At 42.1% G+C, this 19,353-nt stretch overlaps 1 protein-coding gene across 2 annotated transcripts in view; it reads right to left on the bottom strand.

Annotated features, from left to right (window-relative positions):
- The window catches only part of fasn (fatty acid synthase), a 40,507-nt gene extending 22,294 nt beyond the window's left edge, over positions 1 to 18,213 (bottom strand). The window contains exons 1-14 of one of the 2 annotated variants that reach the window (XM_088599686.1): positions 17,762 to 18,213; positions 10,264 to 10,403; positions 9,418 to 9,570; positions 8,812 to 8,985; positions 7,896 to 8,096; positions 7,233 to 7,355; positions 4,806 to 4,921; positions 4,360 to 4,494; positions 3,555 to 4,020; positions 3,175 to 3,362; positions 2,622 to 2,811; positions 1,980 to 2,074; positions 1,200 to 1,334; positions 254 to 457 (exon numbers count right to left, since the gene is read on the bottom strand). In XM_088599686.1, the coding sequence (XP_088455812.1) occupies positions 254 to 457; positions 1,200 to 1,334; positions 1,980 to 2,074; positions 2,622 to 2,811; positions 3,175 to 3,362; positions 3,555 to 4,020; positions 4,360 to 4,494; positions 4,806 to 4,921; positions 7,233 to 7,355; positions 7,896 to 8,096; positions 8,812 to 8,985; positions 9,418 to 9,570; positions 10,264 to 10,403; positions 17,762 to 17,805 (2,364 nt within the window). In that variant the 5' untranslated portion in view covers positions 17,806 to 18,213. Of the gene's footprint in view, positions 1 to 253; positions 458 to 1,199; positions 1,335 to 1,979; positions 2,075 to 2,621; positions 2,812 to 3,174; positions 3,363 to 3,554; positions 4,021 to 4,359; positions 4,495 to 4,805; positions 4,922 to 7,232; positions 7,356 to 7,895; positions 8,097 to 8,811; positions 8,986 to 9,417; positions 9,571 to 10,263; positions 10,404 to 12,733; positions 13,010 to 17,761 lie in introns of those variants that run through there. The other variant, XM_088599687.1, reaches the window with a different exon arrangement.
- Between the last annotated feature and the right edge of the window lie 1,140 nt (positions 18,214 to 19,353).

The raw sequence follows: 19,353 nt of genomic DNA, 5'->3' as shown, positions 1-19,353 counted from the left end.
ATTTTCAACAATGGCTTTGAACTGTGTTTCTCAGACTGCTTGCTTCACGGATCCGCCCGCCTGCTTTGGTCAGCCCGCTCGCCTGTCTTTGTCCACACCTGGATTCAGCCCAGTGCTTCAGACCACTGCACTCTGCACAACGCACTCAGATAGGTTAGCACAGCTGTATTACAATTCCAGGATGAACCACTTTCTATTTCAATGATGGGAGGGTCGGCCGTCTCATATCTACAAGAGTGTGTACGGGTCTCACCTGCAGCAGGGCATGTGGGGCAATCTCCACGACCACAGCGTTGTCCGGCACGAGGTTCAGGCCTTCCTGGAAGAGCACGGGGCTCACCAGGTTGTTGACATGGTACTCGGCAGAGGAGTACTGGGCCAGGGGGCTACCCCAGTCCTGCTGGGGGATGGAGGTGCTGATCCAGCGGGGGGTGCGAGGCTTGGGGTCCACGATCACCTGCATGGGGAGGAGGGGAGGAGAGGAGGTCAAGCTTCGGCAAAGCCTCTAAAACTTCTCCAGGTTTAGAGTCAGCCCACAGACCTCAGGAACTAGTCTTCATCCAACTGGCCGCTGAGACGCCTTTGTCATAGTCTAAAAATACTGTAATTACACCTTTACATCCATATCAAGTCTGCGGTTAAGTGCCGGCAACTTGAACCTGCAGTTACTTTGTGTCTCAGAGGAGTGCTTTCACAGATAAGAACATAGGAACAGTTACAAACGAGATGAGGGCATGTGGCCCATCTAGTCTGTTTGGAAGTTAGTAATTAATTGATCCAAGGATCTCATCCAGCCATATTAAGCATTCTAGGTTTTAAATGCACTTACAGTACATGCTGGGTTGACTTTGTCAATGCCCTTGAGGATGTTTAATATTTGTGTCTAACAGTTACAGGGTTAAGGCCTGACTCCAATGCAAAATCAACAGTAACAAAAAACAGCATTGTAGTATGGGTAATCTATTATACCTATGATATTTTATATAAAAACCATGATAGATTTTCTTAATCAAACTGAACAGTCTACATTATATGAACATAATAAATTCTTTAGTAAAATTGGAAAGATATCTGTTTTGCCAAAGCTATGTTTGGCTGACGTCCTATGGCTGGCACGCCCTCTGTGGTGTTGACATGAAACAAACTGAACCACGAATCGCCCTACGTTAGCGTGTTCCTGCAGCACGATCACCCCTTACCTTCTTGAGCGCCGCGAGCAGGGAAGGCGCGATGGCGGCCATGTAATAGGAGTGAAAGGCCACTCCAGCGCTGCGCACCTCTTTGGCGAATACTCCACTCTCCTTCAGCTGGGCCACAAACGTGCTCACCTCCTCCTGCTCAAACCAAAGGCAAAGCCCAGAGAGCTCAGCAAACCACTTCACATTAAGGACCCCAAATCCCATTTAAGTCATGAAGACCGTAAGTACATTATGCATAATGTATAATGTGTAAATGTATAATGCATAAGCATTATACATTCAGGTAGGTAGCTGCGTCAGCATGCGTAGGCTGCAAAGGAACAAGTAATGGGTTTATTACATGCTGAAAACGAAACGTTGTGTTTTCTCTCTTCTTTTTTTCAGCATGGAATAAACCTATTACTTGTTCCTTTGCAGCATTATACATTTGTATGTAAGTTATTTGCACTGAAAAAGCTCAGATCTGCCATCCATTTTTATCCAACAGACATCCAAACTTTGTCAAACTAAAGCTTATTTTCTGTGATAACTCCCTGAATATATGAGGTCAGAGTGATTTGTATGTGTATTGTTATGTAATCTTTGTGTATTGGAGTCACAATGCTGAATGAATAAAAATCTTAAAGAAGCATTAAAACCCAAGGACAACAATTATACATTTTTTCCTTCAAATACACATTTTAGATTTCACATTTTCTAATAACAATGTGTATTGCATTTGGAGTAGTGTACAACTGAGCCTTTCAGGAGCCGCTGATTATGGGGGTGTGCTGTTGTTACCTGTGGTCCAGAGATGGTAACAGTGTCTTCTGCATTATGACAGGCAGGGACCACCCCCTGAGGGCACTGTGCTTTACACTCCTCCCACGTCAGCCCTGCGGTGAAACACACCAACACTGTCTACATACTGTACCAACACATCTTATTCTAACCCATCACTCCAAGCTTTTTTGCCCCAGGTTTACTTTTTGTTTTCATCTGGGGTATTTTGAAGGTCACCAATATTTTTAAACATTTTTAAATGTTTCTCTTTTGCTTCTAATCCCAGCTTCAGAGTTACAAACAAGAGGAGGTCGTTGGGCCCATCTAGCCTGTTTTGTACCTATAATTGGGTTAAGGATCTACTTGAAAAATTTTTATTAATATGGCTGCTAGGATTGTCATATAATCCCACAACCCCTTGCCACATATACACTATAGAAGAAATAAATTGTTTTGAAACGTTTTAAAAGAATGAGAAATTCTAGACTTTTTCCATGTAAGAGCTTGCAATCTGTTTTGTTCTGAAAGATTTCTACAGATACTGACATGTTTATGAGTTTCTATTCTAGATAGCACACTGCTAGAGCTTTATTAAAAAAAACCTTCAATTGTGCCACCATCCTGCACAACTAGAGCTTGAAATCTGAGACTGCGTCTTACCAACAGCAGCCATGCCCCCAGGAGGGAGGTTGGCCTCCTTGATACTCTTCCCTCTCCAGTAGGCGGCCAGAATTGCCTCGCCGTGGCTTAGAGATCCGTCGGCATATCCGCACGCTAGCTCTCCCACTGAGTGTCCCACAATGCCATCTGGCTGCAGCCCCATCTTGTCAAGCATGTCAATCTGAGCGATCTGGGGAGCAGACAGCACTCTCTTTGAACATCTCCAGCCCTTAATGCAGAAACGTCTTTACAGCAGTCATAACCTCATTGTAGCAGGACCAAGCAATGTTCAGGCTCCCAGATCCACACTTCAGCACTCTCATGCCATGTTTTCTCACTCCATCTAATCGCCTACCCAGAATCAACTAAGGGAATTATTGCATTCTTTACATACAGTTCAATGAAGGATTTTTTCCCCAAAACGTTTCTGAAAAAAAATACAAACTGAGATGATTAGCCCCTCTGCAGAACCGGGGCTGGTAAGTGTATGAGCTTATATACTACCTGCAAATCCCTGTCATCCCATCCCACTCTGCCCTGTGCTGCTCCTAACCTGGATGGCTGCGAGCCCTACGAAGGCGTGCACGGTGTCCTCGAACGTGGACTCATCCGCCTCCATCAGGAGCTTGGACACGCACAGGCCTGTGTTCTGCAGGGCCACGTCCGAGCGCAGGATGGACTCCCGGAACTCCTGCAGCTGCATCAGACTGCGGCCCATCCCTGCCCACTGCGTGCCCATCCCTGCACATGCAAACACAAACACACGCAGAGCACTCAGACAGTATCATGATTCTGCGAAGGAGTATGTCATGCAGTGTATGAAATACTATTGTAATCATGTTTATTCATAGAGAAAATCTTGCAAAATATTTAGCACATGTATACACCACCGTTGTTGGTGTACCTCTACTCCATCTCAATGGCAACACTCACCTGAGCAGATGTACCACAGAGGCCTGGGCGTGGCCTGGGCTTGCTGGATCTCCATGATGTCCGCCTGGCTGCCAACCAAAGCGTAGCCTCTGCAAGGCATGCTAGCAGTGGGTACGCCCGACACCTCGTTTAACATGCTCAGGAAGCTGGCATTGCCTCTGTGTCCCTTAGCCTTCTGAATGAACGTGCTCACTGCCTCCTCCGTCCGTCCGCAGGCCTGTACCAGCCAGGGCACTTCGGGGGCCAGCAGGGGGCGAGGTTGGGAGGGTGCACCAGGGGGGCGCAAGATCACATGTACATTGGAGCCCCCAAAGCCAAAGGAGTTGATGCCCACAATGCCCCCCTTAATGGGCAGAGGCTCAGAGACCACGCGGACCCTGCCATCGGTGAGAGCTGGTATGTCGGGGTTGGGGGTGTTATAATGGATGTTGGGCGCCCAAACACCATGCTCTAGGGATAGAATAACCTGAGCAAGAAGACAGAGAGGAGGAGATATAAATTAGCAAACCCTTTGACATTTACTGATTTACATTTTTTTTAAATAAAAAATGGCTGTGTTTTCTGTGCACTGCATTTTGTATATCCAAAGATGTTGGAACCTAGATTGAGAACCATCATTTCAATTAAGAGAAAACATTACCCATATGGCTAAGGCACTTATTTTATTTAGTTGCAAGCAAGATATCAGACTAGAATGGATCTAGTATCTTTATCATCTATAAGAAACCTGAAAATACGTGCATGAACCAGGTTCCTTAAACGACTGAGGTTTTTAGCGACCATTTGCCAGCATGCTCCCACTTACCTTGGCCAGAGCTGCTAGGCCTGAGGCGGGCTCAGGGTGGCCCATGTTCGATTTGGTGGAGCCAATCAACAGGGGCTCGCGCTCTGATTGGCAGAAAACGCTGACAATCCCATTGACTTCCTGTGGATCGCCGACCTGGAAGTGATGTTTTAATTGTCAAAACCTGGACGTGCTGGCGACCGTTCAGCTGTGCAGTCTGGACAGACATTCTGTTTTCATTTGCAACGTGAGTGCGTGTAGGGACTACTGCAGCTGTCCTTGATTTAAGTCAGTTTATGTTAGCAGTTCATTGATCTGTTATCTGTGAGAAATCACATCTGTGTCCATGTCCAGAGGCCCTAACATGGCTGTGGTTGATGCTTGTGGCTGTTGCACGCACTGTACTCCTCACTGTGAATATTTGTATCTGGCTTGTGCAGGCAGAGAGCTGCAGTATTGTAGCTCACCTTAGTGCCAGTGCCATGGGCCTCCACATACTCCACCTCTTCGGGAGGGATCTGTGCCTCTTGGTAGAGAGCACGCACCAGGCGCTGTTGCATCTCTCCAGAGGGGAACGTCACACCTGAAAGGGGGAAAAAGTAAAGAGGATGTGTTGTTGGGAAGCAACACGTGTACAATACGGTCCACAGTACAGTACTGACCTCAAGACAAGAAAATCTACACATTACCTCTCCCATTCTTGTCATTATGGCACTGGAAGAACGAGACAAAACCTGTCATCCAGACTGTTCACATTAAAGCTGTCCAAGTGTTATTACTCTACTTGAGCTAATTTAGATAGAAGGTTTTGCACCTCCAATGATAAACAACAATGAATAATTCTCTTCATCTGTATAGCGCTGTTCATCCCGCAGGATGATGCATGTATTTCATAAGAGTTTGAAATACTGAAGATTTCACTGCTTGCAGTGATGGATGTCAGACACATGCTTCCTGCCACTTGGAGAGTCTACTCTTTTGACTAAGGTGTACATAATATTTTGGTCAGTGATTGTAATTACAGATCCAGCACACAGGTCATTTAAGAGACCTATTTTGGGGTGTTTTTTACGGTAACTCATAATAATTAACTAGAGTCAAAGGAGTTAATGCCTACATTGTAAAAAGACTGCCAAAGCTGTTTTTGCACAATGTTCTCCTCTGCAGAACTCATGCAGCTTCATTTTATGGAAGAGAAATGAGACAAGCCAAAATATTCTTTAAATATTGTTTGGCTATTTTTGATCATCTTCCATTACTGTAAATATTTAATGTGTCCTGACAGCGAAGATGGTGTGACAGGCCATCATTCAAAATCTCCAGTCATTTGTACTGACAACTGATCATGATCTCACCATGACAGGTTAAGGGTCGTAATTGAAGAAACTGTTATCTGTGGTTACAAAAGCCTAGTTAATGGGATCTCAACAGGTTTCTCTTAACAGTGTGCCAAAATGCAGGTAACAAATGTGCTGACAATAAGGCTTAATGATACCAGGAACCAAGCCACTGTATCACTGTGCAATGTAACAAATGGCATTAAAATGTGGTTAAAGGTTATGGTATAATATTAACCCAGCAGAAGACAGCAATATTTTTTATAGCAGTCAGGGACACAAAAATAGAAATCACTTTGAACCTAGAATCACAAATGTTAACTAAGTTGCTGGTAATATAACTGATTTCAAAGAAAGCAAAAATCATGTTTTTTTTTAATTTAATGGTTTTCTGAAAATTAAGGCATCTTGAATCAGGATGTTTACTACAGTATATGGCAGATAGATTTAAAAAAGCTTGGAAATCGTGTACACTTTAACTTCTCTTTAGTCACATGGGCCTGAATGCTACCACCTTTATTACACACATACTGTACAATCAAGGGATCTTTTGTTCGCTGAATACATAGCATTTGCAAAGCAGTCAAACTCCTAGGCACTTACTCATCATATCATAGTGATAACTCAGGTTATCATAGTGCTAAATGGACTGAGAGTCTGTGACTCCCACCCTGAGTGGGATGTTGGTCTGTCGCCAGGATTACCTACATTTCTGGTCTCCACATACTGAGCTACAGGTGGATTAGAGCATCTGGGGTAAAGATTCTTCCCCAAGATGTTACAACAGCAGTGTCTGCAGCAGGGACTTAAACCTACAGCCTGTCTGTTTTGAGTTTAAAAGTAACCCGTTACTTTGTAATGTCCTCTACATAGTACAAACAGCTCAAACATTCAGATCAATAACCTGACTATTACTGAATTCAAAGTATATCATAGTAAGAGGACACACCATAAAATGTACAGCATCAAGCACAGTACATATAATTTGCAATTTGGAAAGGGTATGATTATCCCCTTCTCATCATTCACAACATTTAAAGGCAAGAAAGCAAGAAAGTGAATGTAGACTCATTGTATCATCATTGTACATGAAGGAATAAAGAGCACGTGTGACTACAACTACGTTGCCCAGACTGCAGAGGGCAAAAACCTGTTGAATGAATCACAAGATAGAAGGAGCATATGCACAGGCAGAGGTCATTGAAGGATAAACACAGATCACTGTTAGGAACTGAGAGTGTGACGGAGTGCTCTTTCATAGTCCAGAGCTCAGTCTATAAACAGCATTAATCTACAGTAACATCAGGGTGACTGTTTACAGCCCTGTCCAGGCTCTGGAGCCTCTATCCCTGCATTCCCAAACCATGTTGATAAATATAGCCTGAGAATGGGGTAAGTGTTACAGAGGTGACTAGGGGAAAGGTTGCATGCCCAATCACGTAGTGTAAATTACTCAATCTAAAGCATCGCTCCTGGTTATGTCACTGTCTCAGGGCTCCTTACTGCTCAGAAGATCAGCTGATCTGACTCCAGAAAATAGGGTCTACGGCGCAGTACCTTGCTCCTTATAGCCGTCTGTGTTGTTGCCTGCGTTGAGCACTGTGGCGTACACCCGCCTGGCCATGGACCTCTTAGTCAGCAGGACAGCCACAGCGGCCTCTGAGCGGCAGTACCCATCCCCTGGGAAGCAGAAGCAAGTGGTTGGCACTTCAAGAATCCTGTTGTGTGATAGCAGGGTTTTCGCCATATATCTTTTCCTTGCAGGGCTGAGCTCTATAGCTGGTATAGAACACCATTACTTCACCTTGAAGGGGGTTATGCAAAGGAGTCTGACAGAATAGTGTGAAAGAGCATAGAGAGGTATTAAGACTTGCCACAGGGCACAGTTACGCTGGAGATGTTATTAAGTAAGAGACACTATTCTGCATGAGAAGAAGAGCTCTTAACATGAATATGACAGTGCAGTGTGTTGAAGTTCACATCTCAGTGTCAACACAGCTGAATGGACTCTGAAAGTCTCAGGAATAGATATGGACGTAAAGCCATTTTGGATTCTGTAATCAAAATACTTGTCTGTTGTTCTTAATATTCCCCGCCCTGCACATATGTAATAAAATAGCTTGTTTGGAGATTAAGATTATCGGGAATTCCTCCACTTGTCCATCTTAGGCGCTACAGTATGTACAGTTTCACATGTCTCCCTGCTCCACGGGGCCATACCTGAAGCATCGAAGGACTTGCACGTGCCTCCGGGACTCAGCATGCCCAGCTTCATGAACTGCACCGAGGTGTTTGGCTTGAGCAGGAGGTTGACTCCTCCCACCAGGGCGGAGTCGCAGCGGCCATGGCGAATGGCATGGAAGGCGTTCTCCAGTGCCAGAAGACTGGAAGAGCAGGCTGTGTCAATGGCGGTGCTGGGGCCTGTGGGGCACGCAGACACACATGGGACAAACTGAGCAACTGACTCCACAGAAAGCGAGAGACACTACACTGAACAACTGAGAAGAAACAGCTGAGATATGACACTACCCAAGGTACTCCCCGAGTAATAGCTTCACAAAAGAATGAAAGAATTACAGGACATTGCAGATGTTTTAACACATACTGCAACACCACCAGTTACTTTAGGTAAAGCACAGATTATATACACACACTAGGAAGGCCTTAAACATCTGAGCGCGGAATAGCAGTACATGTCTCTGATTTTGCAGTTCTATATAGTCTGTGTTGAAAATATTTAACATTCAGAGCACAATATTTAAAATTAAGTTTATTTAATCTTAGGAAAAATCTGGAACTTTCCAGTCTACGACAAACCATGACTCAATATACTATATGTCTCAGAATTAAGTTTTATACTTTTGTTGAAAAGTTCTTCATTATTAATAAAAAATTATTGTTGTTATAGATACTTTATGACTGCCATGATACCAAAATAAAGAATGTACTATACTCTTGCTTGTGTAAATTTTGGTTTATGACTGAAAAACAAAAACAACTGGAAAGCAAAAAGAATAATTTACAGACTCTCCCTATTCTCTGAAGGCCAATATATCAAACAAGGCTCTGGATACAGTAGCTACTGTACATAGCTACCTAAATGGCAGCTGGGAAGTACAGCCTCACTCAGCCCTACCATTGAAGTCAAAGAAGTAGGAGAGGCGATTGGCGAACATGGCACGCTGACAGCCTGTCATGCTGTATCCCAGCAGCTCCTCGGGGTCCCGACTGAAGGCCTCTGCAGCCTCAGAACCGCTAACACCGATGTACACCCCTGTATTAGAGCCACGCATGGACACTGGGTTTATTCCTGAGAGGAGAAAGAATGACACGGTTATTAGCACACACAGGGCCACAGTGGACCACCTGTATGAGTGTCATTAGGTCCTGGACGTGAAACCCAGACTGTCCGTTAAAAGCTCTGCTGTCCAGTAGAACTTACTTTAAACTCCCAAGTGCGCTTGAAAAGTACCAGAGTCTGTTCGGTCCCTTGAGCTGAGGATGCACACTCAGGATCATCATTCCTTACAGTTGGCTAACGGCCCGGTTCTGAACTAAATTACGGGGCTCAACAAGGACTCCAAGCGAGCACTTTTAATGGTGCACCCCCTTGAGAGCCACCATTATTTCGAAAGTTTTAACATTGAAAACCTTGAAGCTCAAATACTCAAACACACACAACAGTTCTGCACTGACATGAGAGGCTAGAGCTGTGTGTGGGTCTCTGTCAGCACTGACTCACCTCCATCTACTATGGCTTCATATGAGATCTCCAACATCAGCCTGAGCTGGGGGTCCATAGTGTGGGCTTGTTTGGGGTGAACACCGAAAAACGAGGCATCAAATCTGTTGATCTCTTTCAGCTTTCCATTCCTTTGGGGCAGACCATACAGTCCTGAGAAGGAAGCACAGTGATCCAGGATGAAGAGGGTATGGAAAAAAAGAGTGATGTCTTTGCACTGTTCAAGGAAAATTCATTATGTATGTAATAGTATGAGTGTGTAAAAAACTCAGGTCTAAACCGATTATAGTAAGTGAAGTATCTGTATCAATACCGCAGTATATTCTTGTCCTCTTTTGGACTTTTAGAGCTACTGTACTTCCTGATGACCTACAGAAGTGTTCACAAATGAGAGTGCCACTGTAGGCCAACTCCTAACCGGTTGTTTGCCAAATATTCACATTACTAAGAAATAAAAACTATTCATAATTACATAATTAGAACTGTACATCAGCATTTTCTATTAGGATTCTTAGGCCTTACAGGATTTTCTTCAGTGTAGAAATGCAGTGTATATTTGTTATAAAACAATTACAAAACAAGACATAATTTTTCATGAATTTGTTTTCAAGGGCGTGAATGCATTTATAGCCAACAGTACTTTTACAGGAAATGTTTGGAAAATAAATTAGGCCTACCTTTAATTAGAATTTTAAGTAATTTGCACATTTATTTTTTAAAAAATGTCAATTAAAAACAACCAGTATGGTCCTGTCTCACCAGGGTCTTCACAAACTGGTGGCAGTCAAGAAATATCAGTTATAGCAGATCCAGTCACAGACACAGACTTAATATTCTTGACCTCACCTGGTTTCCACCTCCTGTCATCTTCTGTCACCATGTCCACCCCATTGAAGAGGTTCTCCCAGAATTCCTGAAGGTTGTTAGACTCAGGGAGTCTTCCTGAAATCCCAGCTATTACAATGTCCTCCATGATACGAGTGTCTCTGTTATGAGGAACAAGTATGTAAGATAAGACAACAGAAATACCCCACACAGGGATATTCACAATAGTAAAGCCTCAACAATACCAGAGTGGATGCAAAATTCATTTTGACCACTTTCTATTGATATGGATTAAATATTACATTACATCCATTACATACCCAGCAGCCATATCACTCTGCAACTCACAACTGACAGCCCACTGAAGCTCAGCAGGTGTGAGGCTGGTCAGTACCTGGATGGGAGACCTCCTGGGAAAAACTAAGGTTGCTGCTGGAAGAGGTGTTAGTGGGGCCAGCAGGGGGCCCTCACCCTGCCGTCCATGTGGGTCCTAATGCCCCAGTATAGTGACAGGGACACTATACTGTAAACAGGCACCGTCCTTCGGATTAGATGTAAAACCGAGGTCCTGACTCTCTGTGGTCATTAAAAAATCCCAGGGCAATTCTTGAAAAGAGAAGGGGTGTACCCCCGGCGTCCTGGCCAAATTTCCCCTTGGCCCTTACCAATCATGGCCTCCTAATAATCTCTTTCTATGAATTGGCTTCATTACTCTGCTCTCCTCCCCACTGATAGCTGATGTGTGGTGAGCGTTCTGGTGCACTATGGCTGCTGTCACATCATCCAGGTAGGGCTGCACATTGGTGGTGGTGGAGGGGATCCCCATTACCTAAATTAGTGCTAAATAAGTGTAAGCAATTATTATTATCCTAATATTTTGCAATTGGGGTATCATTGGTAATGCTATATACATATATATGTGAGAAATATCTCATAAAAAGGCAAAGTAGTTTTCATTATGCTGTTGAATGTTATGGCTTTAACATGCACTGTTCATTTCTGCCTGTTTTCCTTTAAAGGAAAATATGCTAAAATCAGAGGTACTCTGGACCCAAAGTGCACATTTTGAATTTGTTTGACTTGTCCATTGGTTAACAGACAAACAGGTAAATTTAAACAAAGTGGAAGGAAATTATCCGTAATACTGATTACAAAGATCATAAAATCTACAGTAGCTTCAAAACGGGCAAATAAAGCAGGCAGCTACACCGAGCAATTTCTGTGACATATCTGGAATTTCTTTTACAGTAATCAAGACCACGTAAATTCAAGGACTAAATACTTTACCGATAAATATAGCTTTATTTGCTCAATGCCAGAAAAGCCTTTTTGATGGTTTCCGCGCAGATTTCTGTTCTGTATTTCATTTAGTTCATTTCAGAGTCATCCCTTATTGATCGGACACTTGAGGTTACTTTCAAAGCTGGACAAGACCTCAAGCACTGGCAAGACCTCAGCTTTCTTCTCAGTTCTCTCTGTTCTGCAGCTTTGCCTCCCAGACTGCTTGACTGCAGCCTATGCTTACTTTGAGATTCAGCTAATGAACGCAGGAATAACAAGACTCCTTCTGTTCTGCGCTTCCTAAGGGCGTAATTGAAGTCTGATTTCAAAAGAGCTAAACTTCCACAATGAATTTGCGCCTGAGAGGAGTTAGCTCAGAGCCACGAATGCCCTCAAAGAATACCAGCCTACCAACAGTTATTAGCACCCCAGGGGTAAGTGGAAAGGCTAACCACGTGTGGCCCTGTGTGCTGGATTGGCCAGTGGATTGCCAAGTACCATACTGAATCAAAAGCCTTTCTTTGATCTGTCCATCGCCCTGCTAGTTGGGCAGGGCAGTATTTGGGCAGGTTCCCTGCATGATTCCTACCTGATCTGCACACTAATCTGCATTAGTGGCTGTGCACATACTGTAGTACTAAACTCAGAACACTTTCAATCTGCATGCTTGTTCCTTTATTTTCAACAGTAGGCTTTAAGCAACTATAAAACTTAGCCTGCATACAGGCATTTTATCCATCCATTTTCTAACTGCAATTCAGACTCCAATTCAAAGTCATGGGGTTGCCTATCCCGGTAACCAAAGGACAGGGTACACCCTGGACAAGACAACAGTCTATCACAGGGAAGACACACAAACACAGACACACACACTCAAACCTAGGGCCAATCGAGAAGAATAAGGATTGTATTAGATTTGAGATGGCTGAATGAAGCGTACTGTACAGATCTGTAAATCAGAAGTATCAAAGTGGCGTGAAAGTACCCAGTACTGTACGTACTACAGACTCCTCACACTTGCACGGGCCCAACGTGTATTAGCAGCTTTTCTTCTTCAGCACGTGCCAGGCCAGCGAGGCTGCACGGAGCCATGTCTCTGCAACTCACATGTCTGCACCTACTGCTGCCAGAGTTGGAGCAGCATGTGGGTGGGTCACTTGCAGCTCTGGCACAGGTTGTTTAGTTGTTCACGGATTAGTTATTATCCTACCTTCTGTTTCCGTGGTAACCCGTGCTGAGGAGGAGGGCGGAGAGGCGCCGGGCAGGTTCTCACATGTAAAGACCCATGCGTGTGAGCAGGTGGAGGGAAGAGTGAAGACAGGCACAATGGGAGCTATCCCATGCGCCCTCACTCCAGTAAAACAGTTCAGTGTGTCAGAAGCTCAGCGATAAGCTGACTATACTAAGTGAGCTACCTAGCTATCTACTGTACGTCATCCTGTGTCCACTACAGGACTTTTAGAGCTACTGTATGTCACAAAAACCTACAGAAATGTAAACAAACTAGAATCTTCTTTTAAAAAATCTTTAGAAAACAATCCTAATTGTATTATTAGCCTGCAATATATCACGTTCAGATCAAGGGGCCACTGTGAATTGCTCTGGGTGAATCTACTTTACCATAGAGAAGCGGTCAGGATGGTCAGGAGGGCTTTCGGTATAAAATCTCAAATAGCACAGGGCTGAAAACAGGAGCGCTTGCATAACCATGTCGGTGACATAGAAACAACATTCAGATCCTTGCAGCAGCAGGTACAGTAAATACAGCCACCTGCACCACCGCTAGACAAGCCTGGTTCAGTGAAAGCAAAATGAATGACAGAATGGGTGCTATTCCACTGTAAAGGCATACAGTATTTATCTTATCCACTCCATCTTACTGATTTTTAATCAAACTGATTGCACTGCATCCATGTCCGGTGAGTCTAAAGATGAAACTAGTTCTCCCACTCCTGTCATCCTTCACAGAACCCCTTATCACAAATCCCAGGAAACCTTGCGGAAAGAACAGACAATACTTCATCTCCATTATCTTTAAGGAAGTGCTGCAACTAGTACAGTACATGCTGAGCTTTTAAAAGCATTTAACCGGATTTCAAGACAGTGGATTTAATCTACCTGACCCAGATCTCAGTGGCCACCAGTCCCTATAGATCACTTAATCTATAAATGTCCTCTTTAAGCAAGTGCGTTTCTCTCTGTCCCAGTAATATGAATGAACTACAATTGCATGCTAACTCATTATACTGTATATCATCCCATACTGTATATAATTCTTTATATAACTCATCTTATATATCAGTAAGACTAAAGATATCAGCAGGAGGGTCCATTTCCTAATTCTTTATTAAAACAGGCCTTTTTTTCTGAATATGACTAAGAATCACCTTAACATAACACAGCAAAGCAGGAATTGCTAATACTTAAAAGCTAAGGCTCAAAACACTCAATAATGGAGCAGAACCACTCTGATAGCAATTAAACTATATTGCACATCAATCCATATAAATTTGACTTGGATTTTAGCTTTGATGATGATAGATCAGACAAAGGAATAAGAATCCTTCCTTGGTGTTAGGTTCCCTCCCAACATGGTGTTCTGAAGGTCCTGATGTTTTTTATTTCTGTGCCTTAGTTTTATGGTACTATTTTCAGTAAAATCACAAGACAATGTTAAAGATGCCCTCTGTGCCATTATGATCATATATGACTATATATTTAACTATATGCAGTAATCGGATCTACAGGAAATGTTATACTTGGCTGTGATTTAATTAAAAGAATTACACTGGCAATTTATCAACACAAGCCATGTGTGCACTACATTCACCACCTGCCGAATTCCACGCAGAACCCTTCAATATCCTCACTGATCAAGATCATCCTGGAGATAAGCTCTCTTCAGAGAGAAGGCCAAGCACCTCAGCTTGGAAGTCAAGATCATTGTGGAAACCAGAGGTGCAGCATGTTCAAAAAGAGTAACTCCAGATCAACACCTTACTCCCTTAAGCTTAATATAAGAATAAAGGCTGTGAGCAGTATTGTAGAGCCAGTACTGAGTGATCCCCAGGGGCTATAAAATATAAAAAGCCGAAGTGAAAATAACAAAGTCACCTCTGCATTTAAATTAGGGTCCTGACATGTCTGCATCATCACACCACCCAGAGCTACACAATGAAGCGATAGCACATCTACGGAAAACAGTACTTACTGGGTGAGTCTTTAAAGCATTTAGGAGATGATTTTTTTTATTTATCATTAATAACAGTAAGAAGCAACTGCTATAAATTTGCCAGATAAACAAATATAAAACCTGGATTTACACCGAGACTACATGATACACAGCAAATAAAAGCACTAAAGGTTATATAAATATAGATTTTCTTTTCAAACTCATACTGGGCATGAAATAAAACTTTAAAAGAGCTTATTTATGGGCATTCTGATAGAGTTTAAAGACATGACACATCTGAAGTTCAGCTGAAAGTCAAGTGGCCATGTCATCTGTAGATAACTCTGATAGCAAAACCTAGGCTGGATAAATTTTAATTTAGAATAAGCCGAATTCTGAAAAAAAGACTTCTTCAAATTCTTATGATGGGAGAAGAAAACATGAAGACTTTTCCAGATCACAGAGGAAACCACAGACTCCACACATATTGCTCAGAATATAAATCGAGCCATGTGAATACTGCAGCACAAAACAACATGAACATCACATTAAATATAAACACAGAATTAAAATTCTCTGGTTGTACTTGAGCTACACCTGGTGAGACAATAGCGTTCACATTTTTTAATTTATATAAACATAATTTATACAGTTTTTTAAAGTTATGGCAGGTTTTGGTTCATAGTCACTATAGCCTAAAACTGGTCAAGTCTCAACTAGACCCTGTATGTCACAGTTATGGACTGTGTAACTGTTCTGTACACTGTACAGGGATGTACTGTATATGGTTCCATACTGTCCTCTGAATAAAGAGGGACCCCCTGTTCTTGGTTTTAAATAAACTTCCCCACAGTTTCCCGCTGTGTCCCCTGGTTCTTGTTGCGTTGTTTCTCCTGAAGAAGTCTGCTGGGTTGACCTTCTCAAAGATTTTGAGAGCACTGAAATTAGATTTTGTATCTGGGCCCCACTTATTCTTCTGTGTTCGAGACTAGAAAGTTTCTGTAAGTGTAGGACATTCACTTAAGCCCCAGACGTTATTTGGTTACTCTTCTGTGGACGTATTCCACAGCACCAATATATTTTCTACCACTGTCCTGGCCACTGAGGACCACAATTGACTAACATTTTGCTAAATGTAATCAGAGACTATAAAGAAATCTATATTGCCACACTAGGTAAAGTATTGCACCAACAGGTGTCAGAGCCTAAACTCAGATTAATTTAAATATTTGTCAGATGCAGAAGAAATAGCAGTTCTTTGGAATCCTACTTTTAGGTTCACTGATAATGGAAGCACCTCAGAACGTCTAAGGGATACAATGACAACAATACTTTATTTCCATTATCCTTTCCAAACAGAATAAAATCCAAACAAGTAAAACAGTCTTCCATGCATAACAGACACCTTCCATTACTTCAATTAAATTTAATTTTCCACTGCATGGAAATTACAGTAATTAACATGATTAATGCATTGATGTTTTTTAAAAAAACTGCAGAAACAGCACATTGCCTTTTAGTTATCTCGTTGCATGTGCGTCCTGAATTTTAGCGAGTTCAGAGATTTAAAAAAATCCATCTCCAAAGTCTCCTGATCTCCATAGGCTTTTCAAACTATCATACTGCAGCAACATCACTATGAACTCTCCAGGTCACCCTCTAGTCTAGAACAACCTTAAATTTGCAAAACATGATGTATGATTCTCTAATTGACGACAGGTTATTTCGCAAACGCAGACTCCGCTGTACCACTGGGTACCCGCTTATCTGCCTAAACAAACAGCACCTGCTACTGATGGTGACAGAAAGTGACTCCATTTTGTGAAATCCATTCATTGAGATAAAGCAGTGCTTGAACTCTTCGTCTGAGGCCATGTTCAATCAAGTTTGCTTTTTTTCCTTCTCCCCTTCAAAAACTGATACTACTGAAAATCAGGTATTTGCGGAAATGCGGAAATACTAAAAGACGCATAATGCATTTTTGCTAGCAGTATCGACCGGCAACAAAAAAGTGCTGTCTTTTCATTCTGACCAGTCACCAGCCATTTTATGACGTCAGTCTCTCCAAATTTTTTTTATCACCGATATTTAAAAAAAATAAGAGTGGTTATTCGGAAAAGATTGCGATTTGTCATATTATGCTTGATGTACTTTGACGTGCATTCTTGCGACATGTATTTGAAATGGAATAATGTTGCATTTAAAAATCTAAATCTTACGTCCTCGTACTATTTAGTTTTTAAAAAAGCATCTCAGTTTGCCCTCGTATATTCCTCAGTCACTTCGGGAACTGGGCTTGCTGTTTCGCAGTGACAGACCTGGATGCGCTGAAGGCATTACTGTAGCTCGGCCTTCTCCACTGCGCCGCATTGACTACGCACATTATGCTTCTTGCCAAATTGATGTAATGCGCTCCAACACATCGCGTTTCTCTAAGACCTTCCTTTATTCTGTACTAGAGATTACAATGCAAATTCATCTGTCCCGCACTTAATTTGAACTCTCCGTTTGATATAAAGGAAGAAGGGGTTCTTTTCATCATTCCTTCTTATCTAATGCAATTGAACATAGTCAGCCATCTCGTGTCATCGGTTTAGTGCAAGGAGTTAAAAGTTAGGTATTGTGCAGTCTCTCAGGAGTGAAGTCTCAAATGTATCGCCATTACAGGCAATTTCGGAATCTGTTATCACCATTACTACACCATTGAACAATTTAATTCCGTTTCAGGTCAATCCATTATAAACACAGAATATGTAAGCGTTCGATCTAGTCATCATAAGCATCGCCTATGTGACAATGTCCAAACGAGCAGTATTTTCTCGTTTTATTTCCTTCAAAAACACAGTATTCCTTCAGCTGTTACCAAACCTCTCTTGTAGCATCTGATCACATCCATTACACCCCATGCCTTTAATCACTCCAGTGAGTCGACATTTTTAAAACACACCCCATAAATAAAATAAATGTGTTTTATATAAGGACAATAAATAGTGCTTCTTGCTAGAACGCAGATAATGCGCCTATACTATCGCAGAACCGATAATGAATGGAGATAACAGCACATACCTGTAATAACCCGAACGTATTTGCTGCGTATCTTCAGAGCTCATATAAAAAAGTATTTTATTCGATTTACTTCCGCACCTGAGCCCTATCTGCTTTATAATCCGTGGTTTTAACAGATTCCAGTTTACAGTAAGTGCCGGACAACGCTCGATCTTACAGTTCCCTGCCTGCCTACCCTCTCAATTTCTCTCGGTTCTTTGATTCTCTTTCCCTACTTCATTTAAATGTCTGACATGCTCGGTGGCCACGCCACATGGGCTGACAGCTTGGCTTTGCAATACAGTCCAATGAGAAAGAAGGCAGGGCTCCCAGACACAGAAAGTAATGGGGTGATTTCCAAACACTCTTGCGAATTCACAAGAAAAAAAAAACCGTCCTCTCGCACAACTCAGACACGGGGTTACAAAAGTTCAAATACAGCAAAAGAGCAGCCCTCGCCCCTTGTGTGGGTACCGTGGCACCCAACGCCAAGCTCGTTGGAAGACTGCGCCAGGTTAGGTCATCATTGCTGGAAACTGTAATACAGTACTGTACAGTGTCCTCAGCATCCATTTCCAAATGGACCTGGCAACAGAAGCCAGAAATTATCTGGATTACAATAACGTACTTCGTTTTATTAATTTTTTAAACATTATTGGTTTTGACAAAAGGGCGATGCAGTCGATTGTTTAAAACACGCTTTCCACTCAATGCCGGCGACAGTAAATTAATTTTATGGTTCACTTCCAAATCATCCGTAATATATTCGATCTTTTTCTACTTCTTCATCTCAGCGTCACTTTTAGCAAACAGCGTGCATTGCGCAGGAATATGTCAGACACATGTACGGATGTATTAAGTAAAATAGGCTTTTACTTGGATCAATATGAACAGGAAAAGTGACACAAATAGATACTAAGATTTGACGTCCTACTTATTTTTAATTATTAAAATATATAATTGTATTATATTTTTAATTATATTAAAAATAAGTGTTGTCAGTGTAATCAGTGACGGGACACGAGTAAGGGAATCATACGATTTTCACAAACGTTTAAAATCAGTCATGTAAAATACTATCATTTCGTACTGTTCTCTTTTCACTGGATCAATTCAAATGAATCAGTATTTTTTAGTAATAAAATAGCCTTATAGGTTTGTGGATATATACTATAGAGAGGATCGAAATAAGTTAATGACGTGGAGCCCCTGACGACGAGTACTGTAATTGGGAGACGGAACTGAAGGTTTAAATGGTACACGTCATTGCAGCTGCTTCTACGTAGTTTACCTTGGTTGTATTGATCACATTTTTGAAGATTCTGATCACTGTAAATTAAATATGGGACAATCAAAAGCCTCATTGCCCCTCTAAGGTGTATTAATAATAGTCAATATTGTTATAATAGTAGAAAAGACAAGTAGAGGCTTTTAGTAAATAGCTGATGCTCAAAACATATGTACATTCTAATTGAGAATTGTGTCTTAAGACTGTTGCACAACAGCGTTTAGACAGTATACAATAAATATTGTACTTTCATATGAGTTTGTTGTCTTGGGGAAGACTACTTTAGGTGCCTCATGCGTTACTGCTGTCTTCCTTAATTTAACGG

The sequence above is a fragment of the Lepisosteus platostomus genome, chromosome 11 (genome assembly GCF_059453375.1).
Source record: "Lepisosteus platostomus isolate fLepPlt1 chromosome 11, fLepPlt1.hap1, whole genome shotgun sequence".
Taxonomy (NCBI): Eukaryota; Metazoa; Chordata; class Actinopteri; order Semionotiformes; family Lepisosteidae; genus Lepisosteus; species Lepisosteus platostomus.
This window is presented reverse-complemented; position numbering and strand designations above follow the sequence as displayed.